This window comes from Podarcis tiliguerta (assembly GCF_965153285.1).
Source record: "Podarcis tiliguerta genome assembly, chromosome: 5".
Lineage (NCBI taxonomy): Eukaryota > Metazoa > Chordata > Lepidosauria > Squamata > Lacertidae > Podarcis > Podarcis tiliguerta.
The window spans coordinates 49,663,639-49,688,962 of record NC_139538.1 but is presented as its reverse complement, the minus strand read 5'-3'; the positions used below and the strand labels follow the sequence as shown (position 1 = coordinate 49,688,962).

The 25,324-nt window shown below is 38.3% G+C and overlaps 1 protein-coding gene across 2 annotated transcripts in view; it reads right to left on the bottom strand.

The window, feature by feature from the left end:
* The window catches only part of ATRNL1 (attractin like 1), a 475,922-nt gene that overhangs the window by 320,519 nt on the left and 130,079 nt on the right, over nucleotides 1–25,324 (bottom strand). For both annotated transcript variants that reach the window (XM_083441068.1, XM_083441069.1), the window contains exons 18-20: nucleotides 24,858–25,076; nucleotides 21,023–21,160; nucleotides 7,995–8,088 (exon numbers count right to left, since the gene is read on the bottom strand). In XM_083441068.1, coding sequence (XP_083297194.1) covers nucleotides 7,995–8,088; nucleotides 21,023–21,160; nucleotides 24,858–25,076 — 451 coding nt within the window. The remainder of the gene's footprint in view (nucleotides 1–7,994; nucleotides 8,089–21,022; nucleotides 21,161–24,857; nucleotides 25,077–25,324) is intronic.

Below are 25,324 nucleotides of genomic sequence, written 5' to 3'. Positions count from 1 at the left end.
AGCAAGGGTAGTCCACATGTTGCCCTCCAGATGTTGCTTGATGCCAACATCTATCAGCACCCACCAGCATGGCCAATCATCAGGGATGATTAGATCTGTAGTCCCATAAATTTCTGGAGATTACGACGCCAGCTACCCACAGGGACATAACTGTTACTGTTTTTCTGTTGCATTTTCCACTGACTAGGAAAGCACCATATCCCCCAATAATTACAAACTGGTTATGACACTAAACAAGCTTGATACAGATTGTTAGAATGCCAGTTAAAGCACACAAATACCACAATTTCTAGCCATTCCTTCAGAAACTTATTTCTCCATATTCTGAAGTTGCCACATGAGCTTTTTGCAAGAGATGAATGTTTACAATAAGTGGCATGGGGGACCCATGTTCATCAAGCAAAAGGGGCACTTTAAAGAAGCCTGGGACCTTTGCTCAGCTGAAAACATCTTAGAATTTGGAATTGTTAACAACATTTTTATAGGCTTGGTGACCTGTAATGACCCCTGTTTCTCTTCCAGTTTCATTCACTGTTCAGCAGCTTGGCTGGATGAATTCATTCATTCATTCATTTATACTTTTATACATTTGTATCATGCACTTTCAACTCCCATGTGTCTTTATGGCACAACTTTTAGTGTCCTACATTTATGACAAATACCCAGGGAGCAGAGATTATATACAGAATGCAGATAAGAAAAATGCAAACAATCACATTGATTATTCAAAATTCCTTTGAAATAAACCCGAAAGTATTTCTTGCTTGATAAATTGCCAAGTAAAGGGGATATGAAAGGGCCTTGGCTGTTCATTTTAATTGTTTGAGATTTAACAGTGCCATTAACAAGAAAGACACACATTTTTCAAGAAAGAAAAACTACTCCAGTTGAATTAAGTATCTCCTTATTGCCGCTGGACTTGACATGGCTTGGCTTAATTTCTAGAGGAACTTCCATGGCATTAAATGGGTGTGCAAAGGGAGGCATGGGCAGCGTATAAACTAATTTGGTATTTCTGTATAATGAGAAACAGATTTATTTATTTTTGCAATTGATATGCAGATATACAGATGATACAACCTTGATGGCAGAGGGTGAGGAGGAATTAAAGAACTTTTTAATGAGGGTGAAAGAAAGAACGCAAAATATGGTTTGAAGCTCAACATAAAAAAAAAAAAAAAGATCATGGCCACTGGGCCCATCACCTCCTGGCAAATAGAAGAGGAAGAAATGGAGGCAGTGAGAGATTTTACTTTCTTGGGCTCCATGATCACTGCAGATGGTGACAGCAGTCACGAAATTAAAAGACGCCTGCTTCTTGGGAGAAAAGCAATGACAAACCTAGACAGCATCTTAAAAAGCAGAGACATCACCTTGCTGACAAAGGTCCATATAGTTAAAGCTATGGTTTTACCTGTAGTGATGTATGGAAGTGAGAGCTGGACCATAAAGAAGGCTGATCGCCGAAGAATTGATGCTTTTGAATTATGGTGCTGGAGGAGACTCTCAAGAGTCCCATGGACTGCAAGAAGATCAAACGCATCCATTCTTAAGGAAATCAGCCCTGAGTGCTCACTGGAAGGACAGATCGTGAAGCTGAGACTCCAATACTTTGGCCACCTCATGAGAAGAGAAGACTTCCTGGAAAAGACCCTGATGTTGGGAAAGATGGAGGGCACAAGGAGAAGGGGACGACAGAGGACGAGATGGTTGGATAGTGTTCTCGAAGCTACCAGCATGAGTTTGACCAAACTGCGGGAGGCAGTGGAAGACAGGAGTGCCTGGCACGCTCTGGTCCATGGGGTCACGAAGAGTCGGACACGACTAAACGACTAAACAACAACAACAGGAATGTTAGAATCATTGTGCATTATCCTTCCTGGCAGTTAAGCAATAGCTGGCTTAACACTGGCTATCCTTTGCTCTGTCATGCCAAATCTGGTTAATCAATGATAAACATTGGTTTTTGCCAGTCATCATCACAAAATGCACACATGCTCTTTCTAATATGAAAATTCAACTGAATGAGAAGTAAATCAGATTTTGTTATTGCTAAATATAGCATTTTGTTATCCACTGTTCAAACTCTACAATAGAGACTGAAGGGAGCATCAATTAGGTGCTGTTTAGCCACATATTCTGGGACAAGAAGGTGTGCACCCAAATATACAGTGCAGGCTTGGAGAGAAGAGAAACTTTCTCTTTTTTTCTTTTATAAGAAATTAATTAGAATTCAGGTTTCATTAGAAAATCCATCTATTCTATTTTTTCTATTATATTAATTCATGGTGAGACTCTGCACTTTAACGAACATGTTAATTGATACAAAAGATAAAGGAAACTAATTACAAAATGTATTTTTTGTTTAAAAAACACCTCTTCTGTTTTAGATTAACTGCTGTTCATTGTTTGTCTCAATCTGACAAAATGTGTTAAGTTTAGCTATGGCTCTTTTGAAACAAGCAAACGTGATGGCCTTCCTTTGCTGGGGCATCACTTCAACTGGTATTTTAAAAAGGGCCAGGTTCTTTTATTATGCATTTAGATATGATGTTTGCAGTCTGTGTAGAATCTGAAGATCATCCAAAGCAGCACACAAGAGGATTCAGGGGGATGGATGGATGTGCCAGCCCAAGCCTCACTGTATCTTGCTCCTGTCATGATAAACCATAGTCTATCATGATGTCCTGACCAGCTCATTATAACAAGCTTATGAGCATTTCCTAGTATTGTTGACATTAAGAAAAAAGAAATTTTAAGGACAAATGTTTGACTATGAAATAATAAAGGTAATTGAAATGCACAAAATAGCTGAAAGGAAAATATGCACAAACATCAGCTATGTTAATGTAACTTGCACTGGGAGAGAGAGGGAAAGATTGACTTAAGGTCACTGACTAGATGAGGAGAAAAGGCAGAACATGAAATGCAGTTTTACAATGTCAAACACAAGGCAAGTCTAATCACAGATTTCAGAAGAAAAATTCAGAGAATTGTTTTACCATGTTTGGCAAAGCAGTTTACAAAAGAAAAAAGAAAAACAGATTTCTTGAAATGATCTTTAATATCTATTAACACAATGGAGATAGGAAAAAAAGCACATCTTTGTTCTCAAAACTGTTGTTGTGCACGATGGTGAACAAATTATTATCCATGGTTTACTATATTATTTATCCAGTTTCTGCATCACTTCACTCCTTAAAGAATGGATTCACAACATGGCCTCTTTACTTTTGACTGAATGACAGTAGAAAGCAGTAAATTCAAAGAGGTGAGGCTGCACGTCTCTACATCATGCATTGCTCTCTCTTTTCCTCATCTAACTGGAGTAAAAAATTTCCTAGTGTGCATATAGACCACATTTTTTGTCAGTTTCGGTTTTATCTTAGCCCATCTCTACAATCAAGCAATAGGAGAAGAACAAGAAGTAAATTGTTAAGTAAATTGAGAACAGGAAATGGTTTTGTCCATTAACTCTGAGTCTTTAATAAAGCACCAACCCTCAAATAGCAGCTCACATTGTTTTGTGAGTGTCTTTTCAAAATGTCTGACAGTATTGTCAGTATTGCATTTGGATAGGGCAGGCTTCCTCAACCTTGGCCCGCCAGATGTTCTGAGACTATAATTCCCATCATCCCTGACCACTGGTCCTGCTAGCTAGGCATTATGGGAGTTGTAGGCCAAAAACATCTGGAGGGCCAAGGTTGAGGAAGCCTGGGATAGGATGAACGTTTTGATGTGATGAAGCAATGTATTATAGACACCCAGAAGCTTAAATCACAGAGCTTGCAATAACTATATGGCAGGCCGAGCTATAGGATTCATGGGGTCAGACTGGGGGAGTGTGCAGTCCATGCAATGGATGGACTCAGGAAATACTATACAGTACAGTCTAACCTCTTTTTGCCACTTCCTGTACTTTTGAGATTTGTGCTGAGCCATATAACTGTGAAGATGTACCATGAGAATGCATAAAAAACAATTTGATAAGGAAGTCACAGGACAATGTAGAATCAACATAAGAAATTCAACATAGCACTTTCTGGCACCTTAAGCTCTGAGTGCTCTGTTGAGAAATGTGGAATATAGATAAATATAAATAAATAAATATCCAATCTCTTCCTTCTGCATAAAATGCACTTCACATCTTCCCAGTTTCCTACTTACTTTCTAACTCATCCAAATCCCCCTCTTTCCCACTGAACCTGCCATCTCTTGCACATCCATTGGGACTCAGCCAAAACATGGGACCACTCTGACTGAGCATGGTTTGCAAACACTCCCAAACCAAACCATTTTCAGAAATTTATTTGCAAAAATGTTTGTGCTTTCTACAGAGTGTGTGCACAGGAACATTCCCCCTTTCTTAAAGCAGCTGGGGATACCGTACTATAGTAAGCCACAATGAAATTGTAACAATCCTGGCTGACAGATGCTCTATAGCAAACGGCAATAACAAATGGGGCATAGGAGCAGAGAAAGACACTCAGAACCACCTTAAACAAAAATGATGTAAGCTTCTGGAGACATTTTGTGCCTCAGATGTGCTACTTTTTGCACCAAATATTCACAGTAAAACATTTAGCATGGTCCTACACCTCACTTGCTCTAATTGGCCTGCCTTTACCATTCTTCAATCCCTCTATATGCCACTTTCTTTTATTTCAAATCACTTTCCCATTTCTATCTCCCTTGCCTTTTTTTGCAGAATAACACTTACCCTACTATCAGGTCAAGTGAGGTGATAACTTCAGGCAGCAAATGCGTAAGAGCTGTGCTGGCAGCTCCTTTGCTGCTCCTTCTAGGTCTCCAGTAATCCGACATGTTTTGTTCATGTGTAAGCTGTACAAGTGAGCAGCATGCTTGAATAGGGCTAGGGACTTCACATGACCAACCCGAATCGTGTTAAAATGTTCAGAAATGTTTTAACTCCCACATGGAGGCTGCGTTTTGCTTAAACATGATTTGTTTTAATGTCTAAACCTGAGCCTGTCCAAAGAAGATAATTGTTTCCGACAATGAGAACCAGGATCTGAAACCACAGTTCGACAGATCATTGACAGCCCACACACTGAGTGCTGTGGGGATAGGCATGAACTCATGAATGCTGAGCAGATGGGAAACAAAAGTAGACAAGACCTATAAATCAAGGTTTTCTTGTTGTATATCTCAGAGCTCAAACCACAGCACGGCTTCTTAGCTACGGTTAGCATAAGACACAGTTGGAGTGTCACAAGGCAGAAGCAGTGTTCAGCATCATTCATAGGGCGTTTGTCATGTTCAGGCAATTGTGTCATTGGTGTCAAAGGATACTGTGCACTAGCAGTTGAGCTCAGAAATCCAATAGGATTAAGCAATATGCCTTGTTAATTTAGAAAGTCCTTATATGACAAATCACAGTACAGTAATTAAAAACATTATTTAACATTATTACTCTTAACTCTTAATTTTATTTCTTTTTTTAAAACTAGAAATGAAAAACCAGTCACTTCTGAAAGGAATGCATTCATGTCTTGAAAGGGATAAGCATATTTTTCTCCCTCTAGACTTCTGCAGCCTCTTCCAGTTTAAAATAATTTGCTTTATACAGCCTCTCTGATTTTTAAAAAGTCTCTCTTCATAGGGCACAGTATTCACTGCACACTGTGAACAGTTATAGAGGGAGGGGTGGGAGGAGCAATGTTCTGCCCTGCAGCTATGACTCTGTAATCAATACAATTCTTGACAGGAATATAAATCTAACTTACACAGTGAACAGCTAAAGTTTGAAATTTTCATGGAAATCCTTACTTTAGTAATCACAGATTTATAGGCTTGCTGCTGAGATTGCACAATGTCCTGCCCAACAACTGGGAAACAATTTATATTCCTAGCTACAGTTTACCAGTATTTGAGCATGTATTGTATATAGTTCATGGTCCAAACAGCAGTAGTGCAGAACATAACAAATATAACATTAACTAATATTGAAAATGACTGTTAGTGCCTTCATAATTTTGAACATCATTTTGTATGTGATGTGCCTTTAGGGGGGAAAACACACACACACACACACACACACACACACACACATATTAATATTCTCATTTGAATTATCAACACATTACATACGTAGTTTAATCTATTGATTGCCCTGCTTTAAACAAATTAAAGTTGCAATCATATGTGCCCTTGCTTGTGTGCACAGCATTCTTGACTGTGATAGAACAGATGGATATTGGGGCAGTATGGGGGGAAGAGAGAGGAAGAGAGGAACAGCACAAAGAAAGGATAAAGCTCTGTAACAAACACTAAACCTTACCACCGTATTTCCTAAGTAGTGTTAATTAAAATTCTAATTTAAAAAAATGGTTTTTTTAATAGCAGCCGGAGACTACAACTAAGTCAATTTTTCTGAACAGAGAACAATAATGCAGTTCTCCTGATTCATTTTATACAAGTGTGTCTTGCACAGATGAAAAGTTTGCTTCTAACAGCTGTATGGGACAAATTAAGTAGGCTGAGCTCTTCCAACTTGGACACAATGGCTGTAGCTGCAGAACAGGACGGTTGGGACTTTAGCACTCAAGTTCAGAAGGGCTAAGCCCATTACAAGGTGAGCCAAACTCCCCTCTCTATTGGGCTTGACATGCAACCAGCTGTCCTCTGCCAAGCAGCTTCTTACTGATATGTCCACATTAGATATTTGGCACTTCCCTTGTAACATTCCTGGCACAAAAGCCTACAGGAGATGTGTTTTGCATCAATCCTGATGACGTTACTAATATGATAGGATTCACAAAACTACTTTGTCTCTTGACACTAAGGAACACCTTGACCCAAGAGTAATTTAGTACTGGAAGTGTTCTATTATCCAGCTGCATTCATGTGTAACCCCAAAATTTTTGATCCCCTCCAAAATGATGCCAAAGTTTGGTGCTCATTTTGTGCTGTGAACCCTGCATTTTGTACCACCACCCCAAACGGAGTAATTAACACAGCAAGCCAGGGTTACAACTACCCTCATGTGGACTGGCTACATATGCATTCCGGTCATGACAAAGAGGTAACATTTCTAGATACCCCCAAAACATTTAATATTCTAATGAAGCCATTGCATTATGAGACATCACCACCACCAGACAATGAGCAGCAGGGGAGTTCAGCTGGGTTGCTCTGTGCACATTTCCCCCCACACATCATGTCCTAGCTGTTGCAAGCAGTCTTAAGCATGTATAGGCTGCAAAACAATATTGATGAAGAAAGGGGGCTGAGAAAACCATAGGGTTCCCAATTGCAAATCCCAATTGTAGCAATAGTTAGCTTCTCATAAATTGTTAATAAATAGCAGATAGAACTTTTTTCTATTGATAAGGAACACAGGAATTATGTATTTAAATAAGTCTTTGAAGAAGTCCTAATGTAATATGGAAGTTTCAAAGATCATTAGTTACATCTCTCTTGCTTAATGAAGTAACAAAATTATGAGATGCAGTGCAAAATGTTGTGCATTATTGGATTTATTTGAGCTTTTACAGTATGGCATTAAGAATTAAAGCACTTCAGATATAAGCACCTGGTAACAATGATTTCATTTACTGATTTCATTTACTGGCAAAAGACCAGCAAACTCATTTCAGTATCTTATTACGGGGGGGAGGGGTCCTGAAGAATTACCAACCTGTTCCGAAAATAAAATATCTGAATGTTTTATAGAGAGTAATTTATACAATGGAACAATTGATTTGGATTCCACATACAAATAAAATGCAGTCTACAGCCAACTTTTCCTAGTGGATTATTTTACATATATCTAATACTTGAAATAGCTCATTACTATTTGCAATGTTCTTTTTAAAAAGGGAACATTATTTCTCTAAAAGAAAAACAGTTATTGGAAGGGCTGGAAAAAATAATGAAATCTGTTTATGGATCAACATCCCACCCAAAAATTGATGACAAGTGGAGTTTAAATATACATTTAAATGGCTGAGAGCTTGATTACTTGTACTCACAGTTGACATTGATCTCCTTTGATCCCTTTAGTTGTGCAGAAACATTTTCCTGTTTGCATGTGACAAATATTTGCATGTCCACTGCATGTGCAAGCTATAAAAAACAAAGAGGAAACTGCTAAAGTCTCTCATTCCAGTGTAACTTTGTATACAGATTAACATACTTTGATAATTATTTATTAGCTAGAGGTAATGGTAAGTCTAATTTTCTGACTGGTAATACATTTGATAAAATTAGAATAAATTCAGTAGCGGAAACTTAGCAAGGAATTCAGAGAGATTTGGAACTGCTGTATTTGTCATCTTGCACTGTGCTTTGTGTCATGCTGTTTTAATATTTTCTTGTTGTCGGTGCTTATTGACCAATGGAATGAACTGTACAGAGAATTATAGGCATTTAAAAAAACAAAAATTGATATCGGCTATTGTGGATTGTATCTGAGCCCCAGATATGGAAATATCCCCACAGTGTGGCACTCTGAGTAACCCTCTAGCATTCTCCCCAAACATATAACATTATAAATCTTGTTAACAATCACCAAATTGAAAGAGGGAGCCAATGAAAACAGGTGTACTGTAGGCAGATAGTACTCATACATTTCCCTCTTAAGATGCTCCAGAATGCAGCTCCATTCTTTCTTTTTGTATGTGTACATAGTGGAGAGAGAATCTGTGCGATTTGGTAATTTCATAAAAAGTAAGCCACCAAATACTATCCTAGAACACATGTGGAATTTGAAGAAAACAATACATATCAAAGGTTCCCAAACAAATAATTTCTTTTCAACACTTGCATCATTCCAAATATTTATCACTAGAAACAAAGCCAAATCACGAAGAACCAATGGAGTCAAAGCACTAACCAAAGGATTGGTGTGGCACATATGCCAATGAGGAGGAAGGAAATGTCCTCAATTGATGTTGAGGACTAGTTTTTATCACTGTGAGCAATTATGGTTTCAGAACTTATCTAAATTTTGACTTCAATTAACTGTGTAACACCAATTATGAGGTACTTTCCACCGTGCAAATTTATTAAGGAACTTAGGGCAATGATATTTGTGACCTATGTCAATGTTCAGTATGTTGCTAAATCACTGGCAGAGCCTGCTTGTATGGAAGTGTGCAAGATTTGACAAGAACAGGTAATGACAGAGAATATATCAGATGAAAAGAACCATCTCCTTGTAATGCAATATTAGTATTATTACTAGATACTAGTGCATTATGCATGATCTGAAAATCCATCTCTAATAAGGTATGCTTCCTCATATCTGTATATTGAGTTCAAATATCAATCATAAACTAAAAGAGATTTTTGATGAATGATGATGAGGCCATCTTTCAAAGCATGCACCGAATTTCTATATTAGAGCAGAAACACATACTAAGCAAGAATGACCAAATAGAATTTTTTTTCATTAGCCATGCATACCCTTTCAGAGTAGTATATCATATTACTCCTCGTACATTTATGACTGCTGAGGCAGACCCTGCACCTTCCCCCCTGATTTGAGGTCAATACTGGGAAACCAAGCCTAAGAACTACGCACGCTTGTGGTAGCATGTGTAGTTCTTAGGCTTGGCTTAAAATATTGTCCCACCTTCCCAGAAATATTGCCTCTTGGCTATATAACTCAGCCCCAGAACAGATGCAGTGAGCCTTTATTTAATACATTGGTACCTCCGGTTAAGAACTTAATTCGTTCTGGAGACCCGTTCTTAACCCGAAACTGTTCTTAACCTGAAGTCCCACTTTAGCTAATGGGGCCCCCTGCTGCTGCCGTGCAGCCAGAGCACGATTTCTGTTCTCATCCTGAGGTAAAGTTCTTAACCCGAGGTACTATTTCTGGGTTAGCGGAGTCTGTAACCTGAAGCGTATGTAACCCAAGGTACCACTGTACAGCCAACCCCCTTTTTTAAAAAACTGGCACTTTGAAATAAATAAAATAAATAAAAAATCTTGAAGGTCCCAGGCCACAGAGAGGTTAGGCTGGCCTCAACTAGAGCCAGGGCTGTTTCGGCTGTGGCTCCGATCCGGCTGTGGCTCTGTCACAAGAGACTAGGGCCCTGCGGGACTTGACATCTTTCCACAGGGCCTGCAAGACAGAGTTGTTCCACTATGCCTTTGGCCAGGGCGCAGCCTGACTCCCTCCTTCGGCAATCTTCGCAGAGCTCTGGCCCAATGGTTGCCATTGGTTTGATTTGAATTAATTTTATAATGAATGATTTTAGAGTGTTGTGTAGTGTTGTACTGTTGTACTGTTTTATTGTTGTTAGCCGCCCTGAGCCCGGCTTCGGGGCTGGGGAGGACAGGATATAAAAATTTATTATTATTATTATTATTATTATTATTATTTCACAACTAGAATTGTAAAAAGTGGTCTGTCAGGAGTTGAGTCTTTAAAGAATCAGTAAACGATATATACAATATATATTGAGGCTGGATAGCTCAGTCGGTAGAGCATGAAACTCTTAATCTCAGGGCCATAGGTTTGAGCCCCATGTTGGGTGAAAGGTTCCTGCATTGCAAGAGGTGGACTAGATTACCCTTGTGGTCCCCTCCAACTCTACCATTCTATGATTCTATTTTTCTATGGATTCAGTAAAAGTCACAGGCTTTTCAGTAAGATGGTAAAATGGTAAGTGTACAGCTTAGATTTACTTCAGCCATTTAAGAAGAAGAGGAAAAAGAGTTTGGATTTGATATCCCGCTTTATCACTACCCTAAGGAGCCTCAGAGCGGCTAACATTCTCCTTTCCCTTCCTCCCCCACAACAAACACTCTGTGAGGTGAGTGGGGCTGAGAGACTTCAAAGAAGTGTGACTAGCCCAAGGTCACGCAGCAGCTGCATGTGGAGGAGCGGAGACGCGAACCCGGTTCACCAGATTACGAGACTACCGCTCCTAACCACTACACCACACTGGGTTATCAGAGGTGTCACAATTTAGGTTTCAACAACTTGCGGGTTCTGAAACAGGCCAGTACTTTCTGCCAGGCTACACTAGTACTAAACTGCCTACTGTTCTTGAGATTCCCAACCTTGAGGCTCCTCTATTAGACTTACTTAGTAAACCAGACCAGGGGACAAGCGCACACTCCCTTTCTAACTGGTTTGGGATTATTCTCTCACTAGAAGATATTTTCCCTTCCTTCTGAATTGAGATTTAAGTAGAGTGTTCCCTCACAACTCCACTTCTCCTCTCCCAAAATTCAGCTTCCCAGTTATTGCATGTCTGTATACTCTTTAAAGACAATAACCCTGTCCTTTAAGCTAACCCCCCACTCAGAGACTGCCTTCTCTGGCTAAAATTTTTCCCTCAGGGCAGATTTTACACAGCTCAGAGGTTATGTTGTTATTGAGCTGAATTCCAGGAACTGATTTTTTCCTTTCCCTCTCAAAGCGCTGTCTCCACCCACTTCTGGCTACCTGTACCTACAGCCAATCAGAGTGAAGCTCTAACTCAGCATACTGAGAGCTATATCTCTCTGGTTGTCAGGCAGCAGAGGAACCATCCCCCATGGCTGGCAAGTTGCCAGGAATGGATAAGACAAGGAAAAGTCCTTACCATCTGCTTTTTATTCAATATTTGCAGAGAGAGGCTTGGGAATGCAGCCTCTTGGAATAATGGTGCTGTCCTAAGTAAATCTCCACTCCCCTTCTCTCCCACTTCCTCATTTGTCAACAGCACCACCCCCTCTACGGTTGCCGCTTAGGGCCATCTGCCTTCAAGCTCTTTGCTCTCCTACTTTTAAAGCTCACCTGGTTCTTGGAGATGGTGGGTCTGGAATGCTTTCTAGTGATAACGTGTCAGCCAGCGGCTCCAACTCTGCCTCCTCCTCCTCCTCTCCCATTATTTCCCAACTATTCCCCTCATCTTCCTCTGAGCTGTGACCTCCTTCAAACCCCTGTTGTAATTCCAAACTACTTCTCTGGAATTGTCAGGCTGGGGAGGTGGTCACCACCATTCCTCCTCTGCCCAGTCCCTGACACTGGTGAAATTTTGCCTATATTGCACCATCAAACTCTGCTTCCCTCACAACTGTGCACACAATATTTGCTACTTAAATGTACTAGCCATGGACATACAAAATTCTTACAAGGTCCAGGAAGTTAACTTATTAAAAAACCAAAAACCAAATAACTGTTGTCTCTTTATTCAGGGTACCTTTTAAGCTATAAGAAAACCTTTAATCAGATAACTTAGAAATAAAATGATGCCTGCTGGATCAGACCAAAGGTCTATCTAGACAAGTATCCTGTTTCTTGCAGTAGCCAACCAAATGCCTTCTAGTAGCCCACATACAAGACATGATGGCAATAGCCCTCTAGTCCTGTCATTCCATTGTGACTGGTATTTACTGGTATAGCGCCTCAGAATCAGCTCTATCATGACACAAAATTAGGAATGGCAGCAGGAGGCAGAAAATTTGCACCCCTGGACTCTGCTCACTTATCTCTCTGTCCTCCACTCAGCTCTCCAGAACCAACCCCTACCCTCCTCTCCTGATGGTCGTTAATTTATCTAATGATTTGTACTTCCAGCTAAATGAATCTAAAAAGGCCAATGAACAAAATGTTTCTTCAGCTGCAGCACACAAGCTGGCACTAAGGAGGGAGAGGCAGATGGTGAGGGAGGAGGAAAAGGGACATTTGCAGGGCTTGTGAAAACTGAGGAAATAATGACTGAAGTGAAAGAAGAGATACAGGCTTAATTCCAACGATCACAAATGAGTTGTAGCAAACCTGAGGCTTCCAGGGTCCCTCCTCCTCCTCCAAGAGATAAGAAGCAGCTGGTTTTCAATTTGTGACAAAACCATAATTTGCCTTTTTGTCCCATAATTTGCAACTGAAACAGCACCTAGCTGTGATTCTGGTTGACACAATTTATACCTAGCTGCATTAGGATGAAGCTGCTAACTATGACTTGTCACAACTTAGAAGTTCAGTATTGACTATACTGACTGGCAACAACTCTCTAGGGTTTCAAATGGGGTACCATCCTAGTCCTACCTGGAGATGCCAAGGATTGAATCTGGGATCTTCTGCATACAAAGCAGATGTTTTACCAATGGGCTATGGTCTTTTTCAAGGAGAGGGGTGAAAGTCCCATTGCGGAAATGGAAACCCTTGCACTGATGGGACACGGTAGTTAAATGCCGCCCTCTACATTGCAAAATAAATATTTGTTACAGCTGCAGCTGGCAGCTATATTGCTTCCAGTTATATAAACAAACAGATTCCAGAATAGTTTAAATTGCTAATAAAATGACACATATTTACAGGGTAAGTCTAACACTAAATAGTGTAAAATCCTCTTCAGACTCCATCAATATAAATATTCCTGTTAACGTAAAAATGCAGGAGCAGTAATGGCATGTTTTTATAGCACTTTTAGTAAGAAACATACACTACACTTCATTATGTTTGCAAGTATTTTTCCACTTGTCTGCCCTTGACAAATGCAGAAGAAATTACAAGCTTTTAATATAAGCAATGTGTACTGCAGAAGAAATTACAAGCTTTTAATATAAGCAATGTGTACTGTTTAATTTACCACAACCTAAAGCTTAAATGCTTGATTTTATAGTAAATGATTAAAAGACAGTCAGACAGTTAAAGAACCTCAAATTGTAGAATAGCTATTTGCAATTACACTGAACTAGTAAACATACTGAATGATTTTCATTGTAAGGGTAGTGATTATTGTCTTCTATTCCTGCAGTGAAAGCTGGGCAAAATGGACTACCTACTTTCATACAATTAAGTTTTGGGGGCACTATCATGGATTATAGCTGTCAGTCAGGCACCACAAAGCTTCAGTACTCATCTTCTAACCTGGACTTTGCTGAGTCACATAACATTTGGCCAAGAATTTGGGAAGAAAGACCACCCAGCTTTAAGATTACGATAATCAATAACTGATGTGACAGATATGGCAGGTGGATCTTAGGTCTGCCATTACCAATTTCATAAAGCATACCAAGATGATCGTTTCAAAATTATAATGTTCCATGTAAGGCTCAAAACAGAGTGTCGTGTTAGATGAAAGGTTTCCATCAAAATTGCTCTTGAAAGTAAATCAAAGGATTGGAAGAAGATGTTGTACTTGAAAACCTTTATGAAATCTATGAAACACTGAAATAATTTATATATATGTTCAATCAACTATGTGTTATTAAGATGACAGTTATATCTGAACTGGCTCTGCATCACATTTGACCTCTCTATTCCTCCTTCTGAACATGCATCTGCTTAATATGCTATTACTAGCCCACTATAAAAGTAACATTTGTGTATACACACAAATTTTCATCACAACAATAAAAAAATTCAGACAAATATTGGTCACTGCACAAAATAATCCTTTAAAAGCAGCAACTTAGGTACCAGCACATTCATTCATTCATGAAAACAGTACAGAAACGTCTTTGAGGCAGACGTTTTAATACTATTTTAATACTATTTAGGGCAAATAAATATGTGCATACTGTTGTATGCAATATGGAGATTGTAAGAAGAAAATAAAGGTTCTTTGAAGACAATATAATTTACTAAAGAAAATCCATGCAGTAAAATTACCACCCATATAAAACTTATTTAATAATAAGGCTGTGGTGTGATTGTTTCTTGCTTGCTGGCTCAGCATAAAAAAATGTAGTTACTTATGCTGACAACAGAATAACCACAAACATTTTCATGAAGTACACATTTTAAGCAATTTAATTTAAAATGCAGTGGTTGCTTTCGCCATTATTTCAAGTACTGCTGAAAAGGAATTTCCGTTTCAAAATGAGTTCACTACACAGGTTATTTGTTTACCTTGGATTATTACACAAAAAAGGGTGTACATGAATAATTTTTAAATGCATACTTTCAATGTGTCTCTCTCAAGAAACATTAATAAAATGTATGCTATTTATATTAACTCAGCATATTACACTGATTTATTAACATTCAGGGCAATACTGAACTAAACTAATGCAGACTGGAACATTCTAATGTTCATGGGCACTACTGAAACATGATAAAAGGATGTCTGGAAAGATTAAAGGTATAACAAGCTATTGCACATTGTAGATAGTCTTGTAATAAAGTGCAACCATTTACCTCCAAAGTCAACAAATAGCACTTTATACGTAAAGTATATTGCAATCCTGATAATCACCCATTGTCATTAAGAAAATGACAAACTAAATCATCAAACTCTGTAAAGTGAGATTCTAGTGGAATTTGAACAATCCCAGCTGAAATGAAACATCTATAGGAATTCTAATGAAAGTGTTAAAAATGCAGAGATCGCTTACATTACTCACAAGATCTTGCACATTACTCTGTTGATGTTCAATTTTGACTGAAGTGAAATTGGAGGTGGATTTATAGGGTTTTGCACAGGTAAACGTTTCTGTAACATTTATGAAAAAAGTTAGAAGTGTTTATGCTAGAATTAGCACAATTTTTGAGGTGTTACACCTCTAATAAAACACTCACGAGGGAGTTCACGATTACTTCCATTTTTTACAAATGGAAAACACTGAGTATTATTATGCCTAGGAAGTTTATTGGCCCCCCAGGAAGTTTATTGTTATTTGTGCATATTCACGCAGACAGCCCTAGGGCCATGCTAATGTTGCATGCACATTTGTCAGCTTTCAAGATCAGAAAACGGTATTAAAAACAGAGAAATAGAGAAGATTATTATCTTAAACAAACAGGGAATGTAACATTGAAAATTAATCTAAAAGCATATCAAAAGATAAATCTTTCTTAGGATAAACTGAACTAAATGTCATTCAATGAAGAGATATACTGCTATGCATGACTGATCATACCATCTGAAAATTAATGAACTCTTGACACTATAAGTTCACAATTTTCATGGCTTATGCTTCATGCGTCAAAAATTACTGTACTCTCCCAGTACCATATGGTGAATATTAACACAGAGAAAATCAAATTAAACTTTTGGAAGAAGCTTAGTTCTTTCTGAAATCACATTCTTTGTTCAATCTATATTATTCAGTATGAAAAATGTGTTGTACACATAGAAAAATGGAATTTGAAGCTGAGGGGTGAGAAAACATTGTTCCAGGACATTTAATGCACAATTAATATGGGACACAGTCTTGGCTTATGAAAACCCCTAGTCAATACAATTTAATGAGTCTTCTTCACAGCATTCTATGAAAAGGAGTTTGATATTGCACACTGCTAAACCCAATGAGAACTGGCAGTACAGAGCATATATTTGGCAGAAACTCCTTTGCTCAAATACTCATGCACTCCTTCTCCCTCTGTGAGCAAGTGTTCTGAATATTTATTGTGCCTAGTGAAGAGTTATTTTAATTCAAACACTAGCAGCCTCTTTAAGACCACTGGTTAGTCTAATAAGAGATCACATTTTTATATCTAAGTTACCAATAAAGCTACCAGCAAGTAGATACCCTTCGTTGGAGTTTTGTTAGAATAGTGACTCCTCCAAACATCCCTAGAGCATTAGCTAAAGCAGGGCTCTGAGAGGGGAGAATATGGGGGGTGTTGCTGAACTCTGAACCATCATTTAAAAATAAAAATAAAACTTCCTACTATTGTAAAGGATTGGTTGTAGAAATAAGGTGAATAACATCTGTTTTGCTTCTTGTCCTCTCTCTTGCATGTCAATAAGACCTTGTGCTTACCTATGGATTCAACCAGAACATCCTTAAGGAATTTCCTTCTGAAGAGCTTACCACTTGTAAAGAGCAATGGAGAGGTTGGCATGAGATGGGGAGTCTGCATACCAGTGTCTAAGTCATTGTGTGTGTCAAGATGCAGATTGAGTCGTATCCATTATAGATCTGTGATGTAGGCAGCTGGGTGATGTAGCTTAAGTAGTATCTGACAGGTATGCCTGATCAAGTTTTCAAGCATAGTGTAATATATAATTTTTCTGTGCATTCTCAAAGGGATGGTAGGATCCTTGATAAATGTTATGCCTTTGGCATCCCATCAGAATTACTGTGGAAGAATTTTAAAGCCATGTAATCAGAAGGTGAAATTGCATCATTGTAATCATTATAATTCTTGAGCTGAGTGCTCATGCAAACAGAATTCCCACTCACTCCCCTACTGCAGGCAGCTATATCCCCCCCCCCAAAAAAAAACTCTTCCCTTGAGTAACAGCTTCCTTGAATATGGGACGAAGGGCGGCAGTGGGAGAGAATTGGGGGAAATTGGTTAGAGGGAGTTTGCAGGAGTGAAATGTTTACTTGAAAAGCTGGATACAAAATGCTAAACAATCAATAACAAAAATTTATAATGTAAATATAAATAATAAGGAATATAAAGTCTAGTTGGATCTAGAGATACAGCAGTGAAATAAATTCTGCAGTGGTGCTGTTCCATTAATTAACCACTAGTGGAAACCACAGTGCATGACCTTGGCAAGAGACTGTGTATATCTTTGAATTTCATTTCTCTTTGGTCATGCAATAATTTTGTGCTGTCAGCAAAATCCCTGCATGCAAAAAAGACTTCCACTCATAGAAGCATGCCTCTGACTGCAAAAGAACAAGTCAAGAAACCAACTCTAAAAAAAAGTCCGCTATGCCAAGAAATTTTGTACCAGAGAGAAAAATAGATAAAGATAAACAGAAAATTCCAAGCAAACATATTTCATTGCCACAACAAAGAATACCCAGTAGTTTGTAGGAAGGCTTGATCACTAACATCAAATGCAACCTGTTATAAGATTACCATTAATCCTTTGGAAACTATCAAATGAGCATGAAAAAGATAAAAGGATGATACATAAATCAAGCTGCTGGATCTCTTCTGTACCAATCGAAGTAATAAGTAGTCATCAATTACAGGGCCTCTGAGTTCACCGTGTTCTTGGGGTAAGTTGCTGAGTTAGCACAAAATGCACACCACTTAAAGGAAGTTGAGCCAGAACTGTTTCAGATAGTGCAATATAAGTGTTAACAAGTCTTATTTTTCCCACGGAAGGAAGTCTTTGTTACAGAGAACCTCAAATAAACTTCTTTTCAGAAATTGTTAACAAGGCATGCATCCACATTAGATGCTACAATTCTCTTAAAAATCAAAGTTGTTAGCAAGACGCTTTAGTCACAAGTTGCTAGTCAGAATTGTAATTAAGAAACAAAAGGGTTTAATTGGTTTTCATCGTACATCACTGCAAGTGGGAACACCAGAATTAAAGAAGATGAAACTGATGGTGAATAAAATATTGGTGAAAACAGAGACCTTTCATTCTTGAGATTCTCTCATTTTGAAATTATTTCATTTAGATGGGTGTACAAAATACAGTATTCCCTAAAGAAGACGTCAAGAGAATAATGTTAAGTAAACCAATCAAACTCTCCCACATGTTGCTTTTCTTTCCATCCCACATCTCTTACTACGCTTTACGAGCTATGCATTGTCATGCTACTCTTTCATTTCCCTGTGCATGAAAATTCACACATTTAGCTCAAAAATAGTGTACATTCACATACATCTTAACCAAAATAAGAGCAGGAACTTCCTTGAAAATGGGGAAATATGAGAGAAGAATGAATAAAATGTCTTTTGAATGTGTTACCTGAGTGTTGAAAACTTTTATTTGGATGGTGGGTTAAAGGCAAGGAATAGTCTTATTATAACAGCAACTATATTTCTTCTCAGTCTTGCCATAAATAAACTTCTGCATAATATCCAAACATACTGAGTCTCTTTTTAGACATTAAAACTGGGTACAATGAGTAAGTAAGGTAAGGTAAAAAGGTAAAGTACCCCTGGTCCAGTCAAAGGCAACTATAGGGTGTGGCACTTATCTTACTTCAGGCCGAGGGAGCCAGCATTTGTCCACAGACAGCTTTCTGGGTCATGTGGACAACATGACTAAACCGCTTCTTGCACAATGGGACACCATGAAGCCAGAGCACACAGAAATGTTGTTTACCAATGAACAAGTAGAGTGGGTGTGGCACCATGAAAGCAGGCTCTATTTCAACCTACACATTATTTTTAACCTCATATTGATTCATTTACTTACTATGAGAGGGATACCAATATTCAAACCTATATGCAGACATTATATTGAAACCCTGAAATTACTGTACAGGTGATAGATTAAGCTGTTATGAGAAAATTGGTGGGCAATATTAATAAATTATTCTTTTCCCATTTTAATTTTGTACTCTGGCCTATGTGTCTTAAATGGTTTTATGAATTTGGATTTTAAAATATTTTAAACTGCTTTGTGAAATATTAATAAATCCCTGAAATAATATTGTATGTATTCTAGAAATATAAAATATGCAAGTGTCCAAAGCTATGTAAATTTTTTAAATAATGTAACTATCATTTCTATTTCCAACCGTAATTTCTATATTAAGTAGCCAGCTCAGAATTCATGTGTCCTGGGAACTCTCAGCATGTAGCTAGAACTCCAGAAAGTAGTAGTAAAATTTATAATTTCATAGGGCTCATAAATTGATTTTAGTCATTTTTACATTAATCATTCACTAAAGGTGACAGTATGCTTATTTAGTTAGATAGCTAATGCTTCCCTGAAGAATAAAAGCTGCTTTAATATATCACTTTGCCATTCAGCAACCAGTGAGAGCAAAAGAACATTTTGTCAACTTCAGGAAATAAGAAAACTATTAAGAATTATTTAAAGCTTCATAAAACACCAAGAAAATGTGCAACTGTCAATAAGGGTAGCCATAAATCTTTCACTTGAATATTCTCACAATGTATTTAGCTTTAGCTTATCAAATGTGCACGTCCACATAACCAGTGTTACATTTTAAATTGCCAAAAGGCCAGGAAAGCCCATTAACAAATTAACACCTTCAGTGATTAAAGAGTCCTGTAAATTAACAGATCGACTTAACTGTCACATACGAAATATGTCAGTTAAAATTCTGTGCCTTTTCAATGGATTCAAGATCTATCCTTGCATGAGTATTTTGAACTTTCCATTATAAATGCAGAAGTGGGTGTGATTCTGCACATCCTCTTACAATGGTCAGATGAGAAGACTGCATTCGTTTTCAAGGTTACACAAGAATGTTTCACTGTAATCTGAAACTGAGCAAGTGAAGAAGGAACACCCCTTGATAAGATCTAGTAACTGGCTCATCCCACTGAAAAGGACATCAGAACGGTACCTGGAATATACCTGAAGCTTGTGTATACCTTTACACCGTAATTCAGAGTTGACCATTAAACAAGCCAGTCTCATAACCCATAACTTGAAGTTGGTTTGTTTAGAAACTAACCTAGTTGCTAGGTCCTAGCCGCTAGGATTCCTGGTTCAGGCATAACATTAAGCTAAGATTCTTTGCTTTACTGAAGCTAAGATTCTTTACTTTACTGAAAGTAAAATTAACAGAAGTCTTGCTCTCAGCCACAAAAGAAGAGAAGGGGAGCAAGTAGCATGGGAGTTGAGCACTTTCCTCTGGCTTATAGAGGCTCATCCACACTGTGCTAAACATGTGCCCACTGCCTCTGGAGCTTGTGATTCTATTTATCATCAAATCTAAATATGCCTAAGAAATGTTCTCCATATTTTCATGCTAACTCACTCAGCCAACCTGTCGACACAATAGTGCAATAGCTCCATCCCAAATAGTTCAGCAAACTGTAGCTCAGAGAGGGGAGGGAACTGGGGACATCTTTGCAATTCAAAAAAAGCTTACACAGCAACAATCCAAAGGTTCTTTGTGAGAGAACATGACAGCTGATCAGAAGTAGAACCTCTGTCCCATCAAATGTCCTAGCCAATTAGCAGAGTTTTGTTTTCACTTTGTACTAACTTCTGCAGTGCAGCAAAATGGAAAATTCAGTACGAAAGTGGAGATATTTTATAATCTGGTATAAATGGAATTCATTAGTATAGCCGCTAAAGTAATACATTTATGAATTACTCCCTAAACGTCAAATTTAATGTTTAGTATTTTTTTAAAAAAGTAATCCATCAAACTATGAAATATTTTTCCTGATATTCAATTATGAAACAGTTTTAAAGGCACTTACCTGTACACTGCCCACCGTTTGTTGGATCTCCATAATATCCTGGCATACATGTTTCGCACTGTTTTCCTGTAGTTAGGTTTTTGCACTGATCACAAACATTACCATTAACACAGGTGCTATGTCCATTGCACTGGCAAGCTGCAATTAAAAAAAGACAGAACTAGTTTTTTAGCAGAGAATGAAAAAGAAGAGCAAAATACTAATTCTATCAGGAGAGGGAATAAATGTGTCTCTGTTAATTCTCCTTGACCTCTCAATGGCTTTCGCTACCATCAACTATGGTATCCTTCTGGAGCGGCTGTCCAAGTTAGGGGTGGGTGGCACTGCTCTGTGGTAGTTCCGGTCCTACTTGGATGAATGTTTCCAGACGGTGTTGCTTGGGGAATGTTCTTCAGCCCCATGCAGCCTTCAATATTGAGTTTCTCAGGGTTTGATTTTATATCCCATATTGTTTAGCATCTACATGAAACTGCTAGTGCTGTTATCCAGCGGTTTGCAGTATGTTGTTGGCATTATGCTGATGACGCACAGATCTGCTCCTTTACATCTACAGGTGAGGCAGTGGATGTGCTGGGCCATTGTCTTGCCTAGGTAATGGACTTGATGAGAGCCAACAAACTGAAGCTCAATCTAGATAAGACTGAGGCACTGTTAGTGGATGGCTCCCTGGATGGATGGGAAGTTGCTTGCTCTTGATAGAGTTACACTTCCTCCGAAAAAGTGGGTACACAGATTGGGGGTACTTCTGGATCCCTTGCTGTCACTTGAGGCTCAGGTGGTCTCAGTAGTGTGGAGTACCTTCCATCTGCTTTAGCCGGTGGCCCAGCTACATGGCTATCTGGACAGGGACAGAAAACTACTATGCTCTGGTAACCTCTAGGTTAGATCATTGCCTCTGAAGACAGACAGAAACTTCAACTAGTGCAGAATTCATTGGCCAAGTTGCTCACCAGGGCAAGACGGTTTGAGCCCGACTGCACTGGCTGCCCATTGGTTTATGGGGCCATTACAAAGTGCTGATTTTGACCTATAAAGCTTTAAATGGCTCAGGACCGCAATACCTTAAGGACTGTCTCTCTCCATTTGAACTTACCCAGACCCTGAGATCATCCTCTGAGGCCCTTCTTCATGTGCCTCCTCAACCAGAGATCTGGAAGGTAGCAACATGAGAACGGGCCTTTTCTGCAGTGGCTTCCCATTTGTGGAATGCTCTCCCCAGGGATGCTTGGCTGGCACCTGCATTATACACCTTTAGTCACCAGGTGAAAACATTCCTCTTCAACAAGGCCTTTGGCCAATGCCCTTTTAAATGTGTTGGGGGGGGGATTATTGATTTTTGTTCTTGCTTTTATTTTGTATTTTTTGTTTTTAATATTGAAATTTTATGTTGCAAACTGCTCTGAGATCTACAGATCAAGGACAGTATAAAATTAAACAAAATAATAATAATTCCTCACAAAAATGATAACAGAATATTGTGCTTAGTACTTTAGAAGTAATGGAAGGTTTTAGTGAAATTAACAATTTGAAACTAGCTAACAGAGGACTATAAAGAAAATGATGTCATAAAGCAAGTGATGTCATTGCTTGCAGTTCATTTATTGAATAAAATTACCAGTTAATGAATAAAAGAAGAAAGCAGTTTTTCCTGCACCCCTCTGAAGAATGAAGCACAAGACTCCAGGAGTTGGTCCAGTCTGATGTCAGAAAGCAAGGATAGAGTGTAGGCTTGGCTATTTATAATGTTATTAACACACTCCGCTGTATAGTTTTCAGTGCTACTGCTACCACCCCAAGTGACCACTGTTTCAGTTTTAGTCTTAGTTTAACCCCTTTATCATGTCTAGGATCTTTATTCCATTTTACCATATACTGTAAAGCATTCTCTACTGCACCATTAATCAAGTGTCCAACTTCATACTGCTTAATCCAAGAGTGTCATGCTAGGAGAGAAAGCACGGCTCTGATCCTAGAACCTTCAATAATACACTTGAATATTATATACTTCATTTTTCCATTCAGTTACAGAAACCATATACTGAAGTACTAATGTACTCAGCTGCACAACTGTGATGAAAACAGTTTCTCCCTGCTGTTTTTACATTGGCCACACTAGACAGCAGCTATGTGTTAAATGAGTGAACAGAAAAAGTTTTCTTCCCACAATCCAATGCCTTAAGTGCCTTTTTCACTACACTGCATGTTTCACCTATTAAACAGATTATGCTTCAGTGCTTGTACAATAATCAGAGGTTAATAAGGGATTAGTCTCATTCGTTTTTTATGAGCAGATGTTACATTCTTTTCTTCACGGAGCACTGCTAAATTGTTTTGATTCGGCATCCATTGTTTCTCTGTTATTGAATTATTTCTTGTAACACTGATTAACTAAAGATTATTGTGTAATTTAATAAACCTGATGTTGGTCTCAAATTTAGGAATAGTTAACGTCACTTATTAGCTTTGATATTTATCTGGTCTGTTACAAATGTCACAGTGCTAAATTAAACCAACTGATCAGCAATCAATTCATTATTTGGAATAGTATTACTAGGACTGTGCTGAATGTTCATGAGAGTGTACCTGGGCTAAAGAGAAAAAAGAAAAAGAGAGTCTTCACCAGGATGCCCAAGATCCTCCCTAGACACCAACCACACAAGCATGCCTTTGTGTCTCTTTGCTGCTCCACTTGGCATTGGTGCTTTAGTGTCTTTCTCCCTATTCTTTTTTTTAAAAACCCTACTTGCTGCCTATATCATGCCCAATAGCCAAGATTATACGATGACCATGCAACACCATTGAGTCTATTAGGTCTGGATAATTGAATTGTCTTGTGATGTCAACATAATAGCAAGAAACATTGCATTGCCACTGTGTTCTGAATGGGTGTCAGGGAAGAGCATGACTGTTATTCTATGAGCACTATGGTTTGCAGATGGTTCCCTTAAAGTTACCTAACACTGGGGACATTTTTCACAAAAGACAAAAATGTTCATGAAAAGTGCCTCCCCCATCTCAGCTCTGCCCTAATTGTCCCAACAGTTACTAATATAGTCTTTCTGCTTTGATAACTTAGTAAGAGAGCATGCAGAGAAGGGCAAACATGCAGCTTGAGTTTCAGACAGTTGTGACCTGTAACTGTGTTCAAGGGAAATTCTTAAACCCAACTTGTTCATATAAGCCTTTGAAAATTGATTATAAAAGTATAGTGGTTTTGATTCATTTTTATTGTGAGTTTTTGTGTTCTGCATATCTCACTGGATGCTTGAATAAGGAGTCAGATTTATAAAATTCTAAAAATAATAAAAAAATACAATTAAAGATGGGATAAAAGCCTATATTGAGTCCTCATTTCTTCCTTGCTGCAGAACAGCAAATCTCTTCAGGATTTTAACTGCACTGAAATTTGGTTTTTAAAACTTACTGGTGAAATGAGAAGAAATTGCAAACCCATGATGCTTAATCACTTGAGTCAGGAGTGGTGTTGACTGCAAATGCATCAAGATGTGAAGTTCCAGAACCTCTATTTATTCTGTAATGAAAAACTGCCTTTGTATCTAGCTGAGGTATCTGTGATCTATTAATCATGGATTAGAACCAAATTAGAATAGCTGAATAAGTTCAAGGGTTCCACATAAATCTGCTCTAGAGTTCAACTACTTTTCCCTTCTGCCCTTGACTTTACTTCTTCCACCTACTTGCTTCTTTCCTCTGCTTCCATTTATTTTAATATTCAGAAACTGGCAGAAGGAGTGTGCATATATATCTCCTACCCAGCACAACAGTTCTTTAATTTAATTGCATCTAGGTAACAATAATAATTAGGAGATCCTACCTGGGCACTGGATAAAAGACCAATCATAATTTTTCTCTTTGGGACAAAGATTGTTGTCAAGAACCATCTCAGTAGAATGTATCCCATTCAACTTCATTGGCCCCCTTGAAGACCCTTCCACACAATGGCCTTTGCCTGTGTTGCTGGGATCGTTGCACCATCCACATCCTGGGTGTTCCAAACATTGTCCACACGTTCTCAATCCAGAGCAGTTTTGAGCTATAATACACAGGTTATAATCAACAGTCTTTAAAAGCAGAGTATCTGTGAGAGGTCTCTAGTACACTTAATGTTCTGAAAACGGCTGAAAGTAATTCAACTTTTCTGCCAGCCTTTTATACTGCTTTCATGCCAATTATTCTGAAGAAAAGCATACATCACTATTGCTATAAAGGTGATAAAATACTGAAGATATAATATCACAAGCAAAAGTTGTTTCATCCCTCTGAAGCAGATGTCCACAACAA